This window comes from Bos indicus, chromosome 2, assembly GCF_029378745.1.
Source record: "Bos indicus isolate NIAB-ARS_2022 breed Sahiwal x Tharparkar chromosome 2, NIAB-ARS_B.indTharparkar_mat_pri_1.0, whole genome shotgun sequence".
NCBI classification, from domain to species: domain Eukaryota; kingdom Metazoa; phylum Chordata; class Mammalia; order Artiodactyla; family Bovidae; genus Bos; species Bos indicus.
The window spans coordinates 126,097,048-126,112,950 of NC_091761.1; the positions used below are offsets into that span (position 1 = coordinate 126,097,048).

The 15,903-nt window shown below is 55.4% G+C and overlaps 1 protein-coding gene across 5 annotated transcripts in view; it reads right to left on the reverse strand.

Moving 5' to 3' along the window:
• The window catches only part of ZDHHC18 (zinc finger DHHC-type palmitoyltransferase 18), a 28,369-nt gene extending 12,466 nt beyond the window's left edge, over window positions 1–15,903 (reverse strand). For 2 of the 5 annotated variants that reach the window (XM_070775856.1, XM_070775864.1), the window contains exons 1-2: window positions 15,471–15,900; window positions 10,856–11,016 (exon numbers count right to left, since the gene is read on the reverse strand). In XM_070775856.1, the coding sequence (XP_070631957.1) occupies window positions 10,856–11,016; window positions 15,471–15,787 (478 nt within the window). In that variant the 5' untranslated portion in view covers window positions 15,788–15,900. Of the gene's footprint in view, window positions 1–10,855; window positions 11,017–11,363; window positions 11,517–15,470 lie in introns of those variants that run through there. The other 3 variants (XM_070775883.1, XM_070775893.1, XM_070775874.1) reach the window with 3 other exon arrangements.

Consider the following 15,903-nt stretch of genomic DNA (forward strand, 5'->3'; position numbering starts at 1 on the left):
GCGGCTCCTTCCCAGATGGAATTCTGAGTCCCAGGGGTGCCTGGGATCCCCAGCCCTTGGCTATGTTTCCAGCCAGTAAACGAGATTGACTCCCCGATAATACCTCTACTTTGGCCACTTGCTCCAGTGACTACTTACTGAGTGCCTACCATGTGCCAGGCACTATTCTAGGCGCTTGGCACGTATCAATGAACCGGATTCGTGTCTCACATTCTTAGCTACCAGAGACTTTTGCTAGGCTGTCTCTCCACCACCTCAACTGTGGCGTGTTTAAAGTGGAGCTAAACGTCTAAGCATCTCTTCCTTAGTAATGGCAGTATGGTCAAGGCAGGGGGTTTGAGGCGAACAAACATACTCTGAAACTCAGTTTTGCCACAGGCTGTGTGTGAGGCTGCAGTCAAATGAATTTTTCTCAGTTTTATCATCTGTAAAATGGGAATAACAGGGAGGATGAGACATGAATTCTAGCTGCACCTCTTACTAGCTGGGTTTCTTCTGATGATGCCATTTACGAGATGTGTGACAAGGCAGATCATTTAACCTCTCTGCCTCTGTTTCCTTGATCACTGAATGGGAGTAAGGGTACTTACCCCATAGGGCTATTGTGAGGATTAAATGAGTTAATGCACGTGAAGCAGCACAAAGCAAATGCTTAAGAAGTGTACACTGGGGGACATCCTTGGGGGTCCAGTGGTTAGGAATCCACCCTGCAACGCAGGGGACACAGGTGCATCCCTGGTCGGGGAACTGGATCCCACATGCCACAGAGCAACTAAGCCTGCGCGCCACAACCGTGAGCCTGCGCGCCACCGACTAGAGAGTCCGTGCACCACAATGAAAGATCTCACACGACAGAACAACGATCCCACATACTGCAACTAAGACCCCACCCAGCCAAATAAAAATGAATTTTTAAAAAAAGTGTGCACTGTTATTATCAGCTCATAGAACTACGGAGAGAAAGAAGGGAATGAGAACAGGTCACCGAGTGCTAGTGCGCTAAGCGCTTGCATATATTCTCCTCTTCAACATCTCCGGAGGGGCAGTTACCATCTTAATGTCCAGGCTACCGTTTAGGAGCCTTTCCAGTGAGGCGAGTGACTTGCCTAAGGCCACACAGTGGCAGAATCACGATGTGAATCCAAGTTCCTGAAGCTTGGGCTTGAGGTCTTTTTGTAAATTTGCAATTGCCACAATGAGTGTTATTCTTCCCTGCCCGGTTCCTTATTTCTCCTGATGGCACAATCCAAGGGCCACGAGGCACCTCAAACAGCATGTAACACGGTCCCCGGTCCCCAGCAGATACCCGATGCCGCTGCTCTCACTCTTTCAGCTCACAGATGAGGAAAGAGGCCCAGGGAGGTTACGGGATTTGTCCGAGGTCCCACAGCCGGTGAGTGACTGAGCCAGGGGAACCCAGTCTGGAGTTCCCCGGGCAGACCCTTCCTTCTCCTTCATCTGGGCCTGGCCAGTCACTAGGTCTGGTCAAGTTCTTTCTTCATCACCATCCCTCTCCACTCCCAACCCCCATCCCAGCCCAGGCCCGTATTACCGAACAGTACCCCCAAAAGACTCTTGCTCCCAATCCCGCTGCCTTTTAACCTGCCCTGCACTCACCATCACATTCCCCTAAATAACCCCTTTCAAGTCACTTCCCAGCTCAGAAACCGTTCACTGGCCTCCCCTAAAAAAAACAGGATAAAGGTAAACTTCTCGTCCTGATATCAGGGCCCTCCACAGTTGTGTTCAACCTCCGTTTCCAGCTTTGTTCCCGCCACTCTGCCCTGGCTTCCTGCCCCCCATGACCCAGCCGGGCCTCCCTTCTCTCTGCTCACCAGGACTCACTGGGCCTCAGCAGCAGCCTCTCTGACCACAGGAGCCTCACACACAGCACAGGACATGCCCTCGACCCCGTGCTGAGCTGTGACAGGACTGCTGTGTGCGTACACTGTCTCCCCAGCTGGACACTACATCGCTTGAGAGCAGAGACAGTGGGACCAACAGGCAGCCCTGGGGCCTAGGACCTGTGAGGCAGCAGGCAAGGGGCAGAGACACAGGCGGGCCTGCAGTTTACGCCCTGACCCTCCCACCTGGAGCTGGTGCCCTCTGGAAGCTGCTTAATCTCTGTGAACCTGCATCTGTCCAAGCAGACAAATAATGACGACCACCTTGAAGAATGGAAAGGATCAGCAAGGGTACAGGTCAAGGAACTGGCACTCAGTGAGTATGTACGTGTGCGCTCAGTCACTCGGTCGTGTCTGACCCTTTGCAACCCCATGGACTGTAGCCTGCCAGGCTCCTCTGTCCATGGGATTTCCCAGGCAAGAATATCAGAGTGGGTTGCCATTTCCTACTCCAGGGGATCTTCCCGACCCAGGGATCGAATCGAACCTGCGTCTCCTGCATTGGCAGGCGGGTTCTTTACCACTGCACCACCAGGGAAGCCCTGGTAAGTACTTACAACAGCTGTTTTCATGAGGAGCAGCAAGAATGTGCAACCTACCACACAACCGCACTCACTTCACATGCCAGCAAGGTCATGAACAAAATCCTCCAAGCTAGGCTTCAACAGTATGTGAACTGAGAACTTCCAGATGTACAAGCCAGATTTAGAAAAGGCAGAGGAACCAGAGATCAAATTGCCAACATCCGTTGGATCACAGAAGCAAGAGAATTTCAGAAAAACACCTACTTCTGCTTCATTGACTACACTAAAGCTTTTGACTGTGTGGATGACAGTCAAACAAACTGGAAAATTCTTAAAGAGATGGGAATACCAGACCACCTTACCTACCTCCTGAGAAATCTGTGTGCCGGTCAAGAAGCGACAGTTAGACATGGTACAACAGACTGGTTCAAAATTGGGAATGGATTGCATCAAGGCTGTATACTGTCACCCTGTTTATTTAACTTATATGCAGAGTACATCATGCGAAACGCTGGGTTGGATGAAGCACAGGCTGGAATCAAGATTGCCAGGAGAAATATCAATTATCTCAGATATGCAGATGACACTACCCTCATGGCAGAAAGCAAAGAGGAACTGAAGAGCCTCTTGATGAAAGTGAAAGAGGAGAATGAAAAAGCTGGTTTAAAACTCAACATTCAAAAAACGAAGATCATGGCATCTGGTCCCATCGCTTCATGGCAAACAGATGGGGAAACAATGGAAACAGTGACAGACTATTTTCTTGGGCTCCAAAATCACTGCAAACAGTGATTGTAGCCATGAAATTAAAAGACACTTGGTCCTTGGAAGAAAAGCTATGACAAACCTAGATGTGTATTAAAAAGCAGAGATATTACTTTGCCAACAAAGGTCCATATAGTCAAAGCTATGGTTTTTCCAGTGGTCATCTATGGATGTGAGAGCTGGACCATAAAGAAGGCTGAGTGCTGAAGAACTGATGCTTTTGAACTGTGGTGTTGGAGAAGACTCTTGAGAGTCCCTTGGACTGCAAGCAGATCCAACCAGTCAATCCTAAAGGAAACCAACTCTTGAATATTGAAAGGACTTATGCTGAAGCTGAAGCTCCAATACTTTGGCCATCTGATGCGAAGAGGTGACTTATTTGGAAAAGACCCTGATGCTGGGAAAGACTGAAGGCAAGAGGAGAAGAGGGCAAGCAGAGGATGAGATGGTTGGATGGCATCACTGACTCAATGGACATGAGTTTGAGCAAACTCTGGGAGATGATGAAGGACAGGGAAGCCTGGCGTGCTGCAGTCCATGGGATCACAAAGAGTCAGACACGACTGAGCAACTGAACAATAATAACAAGCAAGGCACAGGACCTGGAGTCTGAAACGTTGGGTTTGAACCTTGGTTTTGCTAGTCACTTGCTACTTTAGGAAGTCCCTTCACCTCTCTGAGCCTCAGTTTCCTCATCCATAAAATGGAGACAAGACTGTCTCACTCTCACAGAGCCATGGTGAGGGCTGAGTGAGAGGCTGGGAGGGCAGCCCTGAGCACAGCACTGGGTTCACAGGAGCCTCAGTCCTGACAAACAGCTCAGGCTGTGACACGTAGGGTATAGAACCCCCCAGCTCCTCCCAAAGCTGTTGATACTGCTGCAAACTCAACCATAATCCTGTTCCTCAGGCCCTAGGTCCCAGCACCTGCCCCTGCCCACTGGTGTCTCCCAGACTTGGATACAGGCTTTGGAGCCAGACAGGCACGTGGATACGAATCTTGGCCCAGACGCTTACTAGCTGTGTTGTGTGTCAAGTTGCTTAACCTCTCTGTGCCCTCATCTGCTGCAAAAGAAAATGGGCCATAATCGAATCCACCTCCTAGTGCTGTTAGGAGATCAGGCGAGAATTCATCAAGTGGGTTTAGCGAAGTGTCAAGCAGCTGGCAAGAGCTTAATGAACACTAGCCATTACTATTACTGGTGTTGTTTCTACGGAACACTATATTCCAAACAACTGATTTATGAAGAGACTTGACAACACAACCCAGCTGTGAGTGAAGAACAGCCACAGACCCTCTTCAGAGGCCAAGAGAAAAGTTACTGGACCCCTCACTGGATTCCCAGAGGCCCTCCCAGGGCACAGGGGTGCCCACACCTCTCCCCAGGGCAGGAAGAGAACTCCTGCCTGTATGCTCTGGCCTCCAGCAGCCAGGCCTCCTCCTCTCTAGAACTCTGAGAAAGAGGAAGTGAGGCTCTGTGCACCCAGCGTCTTCAGGCTGCTGGGAGCTGAAGGTGGAGAAGAAGAAAAAAGGGCCACACTGGTACAAGGGTGCCACCCAGATGCTGAGTAAGGTCACCAACTGCAGGGTCCTAGACGGGGCAAAGGAGGCCTTGTGGGCGTGCTGCTACACAGGGGAGCCCCACGTGGAGTAGGGGAAGACAAGCAACTGTTTGCTTTTTCTCAGGTCAGACAGTGCTGACCAATAACCGCCCTGGAGTTGGCCTCAGAATCTTCCTCAACCCCATTCCTCCTGGCACCCATCACCAGTGGTAACTTGTTAGTGCCCAGAGCCAAGGCCTCTACCCACGCCGACCACAAGGCTCAAGCCTCTTCACTTTCAGCAGAGGAAAACCACTTTCAAAGCGAGTGCACATTCCCTGTTTCACTTCTACCCAAACACCCGGCTGGGATGTGTGCCTGACTTTTATCCACTTCACTCCAACAGTACAAGGTGGGGCTGAAATTAGAACCCTTGTCCTCCAGGGCATTCATCTGTCCCTTCTTCCAGACACAAGCATCTGTGATGTCAAGTTACTGTACAAGGCCCAGGGTGGCGGGTAAGGGAGATAGGGCTAAGTACCCAGAGGTGAGTCAAACGTGGTTGCATTGTTACTCAGCGCAGAAAACAGTTGTTGCAGAAATGAATGAAGCAGCAGTAATGAGACAGGCTATCCCTGCCCTGCGGGAATCTAAGATCTCCTCCGGGGCTCCGTCTGGTGCAGGCTCTGCCCCAAGAAGTAAAAATGGCACCCCCAGGTGGGAAACTAAAGCCCCCCCGGACGTGGTAATGAGTGGGAGGCTCCTTCTCGCTAAAGGGCTGGGAGAAGGAAATGGATCTCCTACACCTTTCTCTCGACCGAGGGCCTGCTCTGGGTCTCTTCACCCCAACCCAAGCTCCAGAGACACGCAGCCCCAGCTCTGCAGAGTGAGCCTGAATGGCTAGGGCTGAACCAAAACCCCGTGGCTAGCAGGGAGGCCCCTGGGGCTGGCCATGAGCTACTGAGGAGGTGTTAGGAGGGGAGACCGAGCACTTCTACTTGCCCTGCTGGGCCCCGATGCTGCCCTCCCGTTGCCCCACCTGCGGAGGAAACAGCTGTGGGTGCCCAGCTCCCAGGCTTGATGTCAGCCAGGGCGGCCAGGCTGTGAGCACTGAGGTCATTGCAATCTCTGCCTGACCAGTTCTGTTCCTTATGGAGCCCCTGCCACAGGCAGGCTTCCTGGCAGGCCTGGGGATACAGGAAGAGCTTGGCCTGGGGGCAGAGTGAGCAGGAGCAGTGGATAATTACAGAGTCAGCGCAGGAGGCACTGAGTCAAGTACAGTGACTCTGGGACCAGCGTGACCTTATTGTGAAACCTGGCCTGGCCCCTCGTTAGCCTGTGATTTGGAGGAAGTTGCTCAACCTCCCTGAGCCTCAGCCTCCTCGCTGGGTGATGGCAGTTTCGACCTTGTCAGATGATGATGCCAATGAGAAATGGAAAGATGTAACCCAGGGATGGTCAATCAACGCTGTTACCAGTGTCTGCACTCAACACCATGAGAAGACGGAGTGGAATACGTGGGGCAGGGGACAAGAGGCAGCATTCAAGAAAGCAATGAGAGGGACTTCCCTGGTGGTCCAGTGGTTGAGAATCCACCTTGCAATGCAGGGGATACAGGTTCGATCCCTGGGTGGGGAACTAAGATCCCCCATGTTGCAACTACAAGCTCGTAAGCCTCAGTGAAAAGATCCCAATAGGGGCAACAGAGATCCTGCGTGCCGCAACCTAGACCTGGCGCAAATACACAAATAAATTTAAAAATAAACATTTAAAAGAAAAGAGAGCAAGAAGGGATGAAGAAGCTGCACTGGATGGGAAAACGGGAAAGAGTGAGACCTCAGGCTCATGCGGGTGGGGGCAGAACACGGCAGCAGAGGGGACCCCGGGAGCCAAGGCAAGAGTGTGCAGTGTGGCTGGGGAGCCGCGGAGTGGAAGGAGGTGAGGAGGGAAGGGTGGCCCCGAGCCCACCTTGGTTCTGAAGGCCAGTGTGCCTCAGGGGGTGAGCTTTCAGGAAGGTGGGGGACGGTGTGTCTCCGGGTCATGACACTAAGCAGCCCTGAATCACGTGATGAGAAAAGGCATTCCCAGTTTCAATTCTCTTTCACGCCTTGACTCCATCAGGGCAAGGTCTCAGCTCACAGGCCTGATCGTCACAGGCCTCAAAGTAACCGCTTTCCACAGGCAACTGTGACCACCAAGGATTCTGTAACCCTGTTACGCTTTTGTCCTTAAGATAATCTTCTACTTGGAACAAGTGGCTTCTGCTAACAGGGGTGATACACATTTTCCAATGGAAAAATACATTTAAAAGCAAGCCATTTACTGGAAAACTCTAAAGAAAGGAGGGTACCAAGGTGAGATGCTGAAAGGGCAAAACCACTCAGGTTGTACGTCAATGGCCGATCTTCCGGAAACAGGGCTGAGGGCACTGGGGGCGGCCCACGTTCTGAGCTGGGGGCAGGGGGCCGGGTCTAACGTGGATCTTGGAGAGAAGACTGCGACCGAAGGGAGAGCGGCCGGTGGAGCACTGAGCCAGCGGGGTGGACAATGAGCTGTCCTCCCCGGGGCAGTGGGCTTCAGAAGGACCCCCACGGGAGACATCCTGGAGACAGACAGGATGTGGTTTGTGACCTGCCGTGTGGCGGCGGAGGGAGAGGCAGCTTGTTTCTGTCGTGTGAGCTGTAACCGTGGCTAGGAGAGTGTCTATCACCCGGATTTGGGTGTTTCCATGACCTCCCATCACACCAGGGGCTTTCAGGGGCAATGCTGCCACCTCCTACCCCTTCTCCAGCTGCCCAGAGCCTGCAGGCGGTCCAGATGCCGGTCTCACCGGCTGTCAACTCAGGGGCTCAGACCAGGGTGGCCCACCACCGCCGTCGGCCTGAGCCTCTGGGGTTTCCCCAGACATCTACCGCTAAAACAGGGACCGTCCCGGGCAAACTGTGAGGCGCTGGCCACCCCACCCCAGACGGTCCTTAGAGGGTGTGAACCCTCGAACCAGATCCTGTGCGGCTGGAATTGCTGTCTATGGGGCCAAAGCGAGAGGATCACACTGTCTGCATGGGTGCAGGTCCCCAGTGACCAGCTCATGTTTATATAAACAACTTCACCTGCCTCAGAGTCAGCCCCCAACCTTCTCGAAAAGGCTCAGGGACACCACAGGCCATGACTTGCTCCACAGCTCTGGGTGCTGCTGCGGCCACCACCCTCTCCACGACCACCGCTAAAGGGACAGCTCGTGGGAATTTGCCGTATGACTCAGGGAGCTCAAACTGGGCTCTGTAATAACCTAGAGAGGAGGGAGGGAGACTCCAGAGGGAGGGGACAGAGTTCACCCGTGGTTAATTCATGTTGATTTATGACAGAAATCAAACCCATGTTGCAAGGCAATCATCAATCGATAAAAAGTAAATAAACATTTTGTAAAAAGGCTCAGTGATGTTAGTCCTTTTAAAGAAAATATGTTTCACCTTGAGGAGAAGCCTCCAGCTCAAGTTCAGAATTCAAAGGCCCCAAAGATGCCACCTTCCAGGCTAGGGAACTGATCTCAAAGGGATGTTTCCAACCCTGACGCTCAGGGGTCCACAAAACTGTCTCCACCCCATGCTCCAAATTATCTGAAGCATCCGTGTCCAGCTAACACCGCCTGCTCAGCATCCACACCGGCCCCTTTGTCCCACTGTCCTCTCCTCGGGCCCCATTGATGGGGGGGGAGCTCCCCTCACACACCTTCCTGTGCTTGAAGTCCACTCACACCTCAGGGTTTGGCTCAGGGCACCTCTCCAGGAAGCCTCCCTGAAACCTCTCAGCAGAAGACACTCCTGGTTCCTTCTATCCTCTTCCAACACCCGATCTCACCTGTGGCGGCCAGACGGGGCTTCCCCCGGGGACTGAGCAAGCCTGGAGACCCCCAGAGGGAGGGTTCACATCAGCTTCGCACCCCAACCCCCACCTCCGTGCCTCCTCTCCCGGCAGTCAGGAGTCAGCATACAGAACTGACTCATGAATGGCCAAACCGATGACATCTAACTGGGAGACATTCCAACTGTCTTTCCACTGGTCACTGAAGGAAGCGAGGAGGGCCTCACAGAGGCTGGTGCATTCAGCCCCCACGTGCAGACAAAGTGAACAACACACTCACCACCCAGGAAAGACTGCTGGGCCTGCCTGACGATTCTGTAACGACCCAGGGCCAAGCCGGAAGGACGAGGCACTCTGGGAAGCTACTACAAAGGTATGGCCCCACTGGGGTCACACAGGGTTCCCAGACACTTGAACTGAGACTTAAGAACAAACAGCACATGGCGTGGAAGACCAGGACGTGTCCCGGCCGCGATCCCAGGAGGAAAAACACAGGGTTTGGGAGCCGAGGCTCCGGGGCCATGGGACCCTCTGCCTCAGTTTCCGCAGCGGCACAGCCAGCCTCACAGCTGCAAGGATCTACGGGAATAAAGGATGGGATGCACTCAGCACAGTCAGGCTCTCCCTGAACCTGGGGATTATTCCTGTCAGTACGACCCAAACAGCTCACGGAGAGGCCGGAGGGTGCCAGGCAGCCAGGCCTCTGCGGCCCAGACTGAGTTGGACATTAATCCGGCCTCATTAGCCCCGACCTGAAGGGAGGAGAAACGGGGCTGCCCGCAACCAGCTGCCGGGTCAGATCTGGGACACTGGAACGGCGGACACCGGGAGGCTGAGTGACAAGGGCCCAGGGGTGCAAGAAGGAAGGAAGGAAGCTGGATGCAGGCTGGGGAAAAAGGCAACGGAGGGTGTGGCCGAGGACAGGCCAGGGCAGTGGAAGGAGACAAAGAACAGACAGGCATGGGTGAGCATGCCCCCCCAAGCTGCTCCAGAGCATCAGTGGACCGACTTCCAGGACAGATGCCGCAGGGCTCTGCCCCTCGCGGGGTTGCCATGGCTCTTCAGAGGCAGCTGGGCGTTTATTCAAAAGTCTGTCTGAGAGTCACCCTGTTAGAGGAAGGAGCCAACCACGGACCGGAAACCCCCGAGGTGTGCAACCATCCACGTCACTGCTCAGCAGGAAGGAGCCAGGGTGGAGCAGGCTGAGATTAAGGCCCTGGCTGCGGCGGTGCCCGGCCACCTGGGGGGGCAACCTGTGCAGCGGCTCTGGGAGGCCAAGGGCCACCTGGGTGCTGGCGGCACAGGTCCTCTGTGGCCATGCCGGCCTTCCTGCCGTCCCTCAAACACACCAGTCTGCTCACCGCTCCCAGCTTTTGCTTTTACTGTGTCCAGGCCACACGTGACTGGCTTATCTCAAGGCCACCTCCTCCCGAGGGCCGGCCTGACCATCTCATCTAGACCAGCCCACTCCCCACCCCAGCGAGCTCTCCCCAGACAGCGGCAGCGGCTCAACCCCTCATCTCTGCAGGTCCTCGTGTCTTTGCTCGGGTATCAGCTGCTTCACAAGGCATCCACCCCCCTATACAATTGTATACCCTCCCCCCAGCTCTCCCCCTGCCTCCCCAAGCTTCCTTCTTCTCTGTGTCGTAGCCTAGATATTTGCTAACTGTCTTTCTCCTCCCACTGGAATGTCAGCTCCAAGAAGACAGGGATTATCATCGGATTTGTTTGCTACTGTATCTAGAAATGGTGTCTGGCACGTAGTAGGGGCTCAGTAAATGTTTGATGATTGAATGAATAAGTGCGTATGAATTTTTAAAAGCAGGGGTTCTGGTTAGAGTGCCTAGGGTCCTATTTGGGCTCTTCCACTTACTGTGTGACTTGTGACCATTTACTTAACTTCCGAGAGACCCAAGGTAATCAATCAGTAAAAGGAGAATAACAACAGCACCTGTCTCACGGGATTACTGCAGGATTACATGAGATCATGCATATAAAGAGGTGAACACAGAGCCCAGCCTCCTGTAAGTACTCAGGACTATCTGGCTGTCAACACCAGCCCTCCCATGCAGGTATTTCTTGCTTATCCGCTCACTTGCTTATCCTCTGCTGCTTGCACTCTAGCATCAGCTCCAGCTGGCCCTGCTCGTCCCTGGACCCCCAGGGCCTAGCACACTGTGGGAAGAGAAAATCAGGCCTCCTCTCAAATCAAGGAAGGCGCAGTTTGCAGACACAGCCGCAGCTGGAGCAGGAGCCTCACCGATCTGTTTCTCCAGGGCAGCTGCCTCACAGACCGTGGCCCGGGGCAGGATTCCAGGGTCGGTGAAACTTGTCTGCAGCAGGCAGCTCATGACGAAGAAAAACAGGATGGCAGCAATGATGGGGATGGCGAGGGTCAGGTGGCGGGCCAAAAAAGGACAGCTGGAAAAAGAGAGGGAGAGAGGCGTGAGCAGATACCCCGGGGGCTGCCTGGGGCACAGGGTTGCAGCTCCAGGCAGGCGCTGTCATCCCAGCAAACACCCCATGGTCCTGAACGGATGCAGAGGTACGGCCCCTGGGTGAGTGCGGCCACACGCCTTTATGTCCTTCCGCCCTGCCCTTCCGTGCCTAGAGCAGACATCACTAATTGATCCTTGCACTTTCTCCCTGAGCACCTGGCAGACGTGACCAATAGGTCCTGGCACTCAACCCCTGCACTTGGCTGCAACCTCCGAATCCTTCTACACACAGAGTTTCAGGCAGGCGCCACCAATGAACTGGACTGTCACCTGAGATGACTCATCCATGACGATGTTCACGCATTTATTCGGTCACTCCACATGTGTTTACTGAGGTCTTTTCCGTCTTCCTGGTGGCTCAGGTGGTAAAGAATCCACATGCAATGTGGGAGACTGGGGTTCAATTCCTGGGTCAGGAAGATCCCCTGGAGAAGGAAATGGCAACCCACTCCAGTATTCTTGCCTGGGAAATCCCATGGACAGAGGAGCCTGGTGGGCTACAGTCCACGGGGTCGCAAAGAGTTAGACACGACTGAGCGACTAACATAATTCCAGTCTTAAAGGCAATACCTTTAACAAGCAGCAGGGATAATGGCTGCTTGTGAGGAAGACAAGAGTCCCCCTGCTCTTTCAATGAGGCTTAGTCTAGTGGGGAAAACAGATACGTAAACAAAGAATTGCCACACAGGGTGTAGCCTGTATAATGGGGAAGACAGAAGTAGCAGAACAGTTAGGAAAGACTGGCTGGAGGAGAGAAAGCCTGGGCTAGAACCTGAATGAGTTGGGTCCGCCAGGTAAAGGGGGGCTGAGGGGAGAGCCTGGTCCAGCCACTGTCACCCAGAGACCGGCATCCCCGCTCGGTTCTGCCAGGCCCCCTGGCCCCGGTGAGCCCCAACAAACAGCCCGCGCACAGGTCTAATGCTGAGGCCCACCTATAGTATTAACTACCGTCCTGCGTGGCCTTCCCTCCCAGGGCCAGGGTGGCCCCTGGCGGGCTGAGAAACTACTATCTGGGGATGACTGGCCGCTGGGAGGCCTGAGTCAGCCCAGGTTCCAGGAGCCGGCGAAGCAGCAGGAACAAACCTGTGGGTTATCTACAGTTTCTGGAGCCTCCGCTGTCGGAGGGTCTGGCCTCCAGAGAGGCCCTTCCCTTGAGGAGCAGAGACTGCCAAAACCAAGGGCTCCCAGGGGGCCACGTGCTGCTCCAAACACATCAGCGGTCCCCGGGCCTGAGCCTCAAACAGAGCTGGGCCCTCCGTGTCACCCACATGACAACTCAGAAAAGTTCATGTACAACTAGACTTCTTGGGAGACGGAGAAGACCTGAAGTCTGAGACTTGCAGAGCCCTCAGAGACAGCAAGTTCTGGCCGCCTGGTTTTACTGAGGGAGGACCCCAAAGCCCATGGGCAGATCCCAAGTCATCTGGCCAGGCAACAGCAGGATGGGGGTCTCCAGGCTCCCAGCAAATGCTCTGTCCATTTCATTCAACAAATACATGTATTTTCTATTGTACTGTAAAATAGTTACTGTATCGAGTGCCTACTACATACCAAGCCCCGTTCTTGGCACTGTGGGTACAACAGTGAGAATAAATTCCTGTTCCCATAGAGAAAGGCAGGAAGCTAACCAAAGCATAAGTACCGTATGTCGGATGGAGGTAAATGTTTTGGAGAATAAGTCAGGGCAGAGGTGGCAGGAGGCTGGGGTGCAGCTGCCTCTGTTATAGGGATGGTCAGGGAAGGACAGGAGAAAGTGTGGGAGGGAGCCAGGTGGCTCTCTAAAGGAAGAACATCCCAAACCATGCAAAGGCCCTGAGGTCGGAGCGCACACGGAGGCCACTGTGCCTGGGAGGGAGGGCACAGGGGACAGTGGGAGGAGAGGGGACAGGGAGGAAGCCATCACCAGGGCTCCAGCTCTTATCTAGAGAGCCACGGGATATTCAGATCTGACGTGGAATTAAAGGAGCCCTCTGGCTGCTGCGTGGGGCAGGAAGCAGGGCAGAAGCTGGGACGCCTGTGCAATAATGCACCCAACCCAACAGAAGAGAACACCATTCACAGCAGGAAAGGTCCCTGCTGAGAGCCCTGGGAGAGTCCTCTTACCCTCCAGGCCCTCACCAACAGCGTTCCCCTACCCGGGGCCCCCACCGAGCCCCCACCCCAGTCCAGGCCCAGGTGAGCTCTGGGCCCGAACCCAAACCTTCTTGCCAACGCCACCAGCCCAGGTGAGGAGGAGCAGAGACAAAGAGGAGATGCTCTACCAGCCCTCCTGGAACCCAGAAGTCCTCGCTGCCCCTCCCTCTCTGGGGACAAGCCTGGCACCCGTGAAGACATCCCCCCAGTCCAGAGGAAGTCCTGCTTCTGAACGGACCAGATCCCACACTACAGGGTCACAGGGGCCAGGCTGAGCAAGCACCACCTCCTCCTGCCTCAGCTAGGGCCCTGGCTGGGAGGGCCTGGTGGAGCCCGAGGGAGGCTGGAAAATACTCTTTCAAAAGACCCACATGGGCCGGCCCAAGGAGGTGGATCTGAAACTCAGCCCAGGGGCCGTGCTGGGGACCCGTGGAGCTTCCCCAGAGCTTCTGCTTGCTCATTATTGCAGAACTTTTTAACCCACCCTGAGTCAGAAAGGCAAGCTGAAAGGGAGAATCTAATTTGTAGAAAGTCTTCACCTTGCTTCAAGGGGAAGCCCAAGGTTGCAGAAACAGGGCCTGGCAACTGGAAAGGGTACCTGGGGGCCCCTGTCTTTGTGGCAGCCCAGCCAGGGCCCTTGGGAAGGGTTTTCTGGTGATGACAAGTAATAGCAGCAGCCAGCTCTAAACGCCTATTACCAGCTGAAAGCTTACCTGCCTAGATTCATGTCATCTCGTGACACCCTGAAGGGATGGGTAATGTCATAAATCCTGCTTTATAGATACGGAAACTGAGATCTGAGAAGCAAAGTGATGCCCCAAAGTCACTCACTTAATGCCTGGTGGAGTTGAAATCTGAACCTGCTCGCGGGCTGCAGAGATGGCGTTCCCGACCACCTGGGTAACTGAGTAAGACCACAAAGAAGGGTGGGCAGCAGAAGAGGGAGAGGTGGGACTCACGCAGCCCGAGTGTGTGTGCATGCAAGGAAATTAGGGAGAGGTGGGACTCACGCAGCCCGAGTGTGTGTGCACGCAAGGAAATCAGGGAGAGGTGGCTCAAGCTGGAGATCAAGCGTACAGTGGAAAACTTCTGATTCAAAGATGTGACCTGGTAAAGGGACACGCGTCCCTTCCTCCATCCCTAAAACGGAGAATCTGTGTGGGCCAGTCCTGGGTCACTGGGGACATGAAGAGGTCAAACGCCCACGGAGACAAATATGACCTGTCACACAGAAATACTTCGAACTCGTGAAAAATAACAAGGCGCTACAGCTGTTCCTGCCATGGAACCAGCCAGAAGGTGCTCTGGAGTGTTGGGAAGAGAAGCAAGCCAGGAAGTCAGGAGGCGGGGGCAGGGGCCTGGGAGATGTCTGGGGGGACCACAGGAGGAGAGGGAAGAGCAGAAAGCTCTGGAGAAAATGAGGAAGGTGCAGAAGGGGAAAGGGGAGGTCTGAGAGGCCCAAAGATGAGGGTCTAGGGTGAGAACCACTGAGGGGAAAGTTAGGGGGTCGAGTCTGAGAGTAGAGAGATGACTAGGGGACCCTGGAGGGAATAGGGAAGATGGCTGGGGAAACTGGAGGTGAGAGTATATAGCCAGAGGCCAAGGAAGACATTCAGAAGTTGTCTGGAAGGGATACAGAGATAAGATGTCTGGAGGGGTCAGAAAGAAGCTGGTGGCAAGAGACAGTCCAGAGGCTAGGATAGGAACTGCAGAGGCCTGGGGCAGCTTCCAAGAAGGCAGAAAGGATGGGCGTCCTGGAGAGACACGGGGAGGGCGGTGTTCCTGGCCAGAAGCTGGCAAAGGCAGAGTGCCAGGGAAGGAGGGGGTACTAAGGGAGGGGCAGGGATGAGGCGGCTGGCAGGGACGGAGGGGACCAGCTTAGATGATGATCCACATGGGCAAGGGGGAGATGCCGAGTCTGGGAGGGTTGGAGGGGACCAGGAAGGAGAGATGGGGGATAAGCAAGGAGACGGGAGAGGCCCGAGGGCAGACTCTGAGAGGCACAGGGAAGATGCCGGCCAAGGAGGGGCTGGGAAAGGAGGGTGCCTGGCAGGTGCTGCAAAGGGTGGAGAGTCGGGGAGGTGGTAGAGGAGACGGGGTGCCCGGCAGGCGACCAGAGGAGCTGGAGTGTCCATCAAGGCCTGGGGAAGGTGAGGTGAGCGGCAGGAGGCAACGGGGACCGGAGGGGACGGGGCACCTCGGGGGGCGGGGACGGGGAGGGTTGGGGGGCGCCGCGGAACTCACTCGAAGACGAAGAAGAGGACGGTGGTGGTGAGGATGAGCAGCAGCGTGAGTGCGAAGACGCCGCCGTGGCCGGCCAGCATGAGGCGGCCGCCGCAGTAGAAGCGGTTGCGGCCCGGGAACACCTCCCACTTGCGCCGCGGGCGGCGGCCGAGGCTCCCGCTGCCGCTGCCGCTGCTGCTCCAGCGCGGCGCGGCGGCGGGCGGCGGGGGCCCGGGGCCCGGGCCGGGAGGCGCGGCGGGGCCGGGGCGGCGCGCCCCGGGGGAGGCGGGCGGCGGGGCGGCCCCGGGGCTGATCTGCTGGTACTCGCAGTCCTTCATGCGGCCGGCCGCGGACCTCGGCTCCGCGCCCCGCGGGCCGGCCGGGCCGCACGGGGACCGGGGCCGAGCGGAGGAGGTGGTAGCGCTGGCAGCGGCAGCAGCGGCGGCGGCGCGCG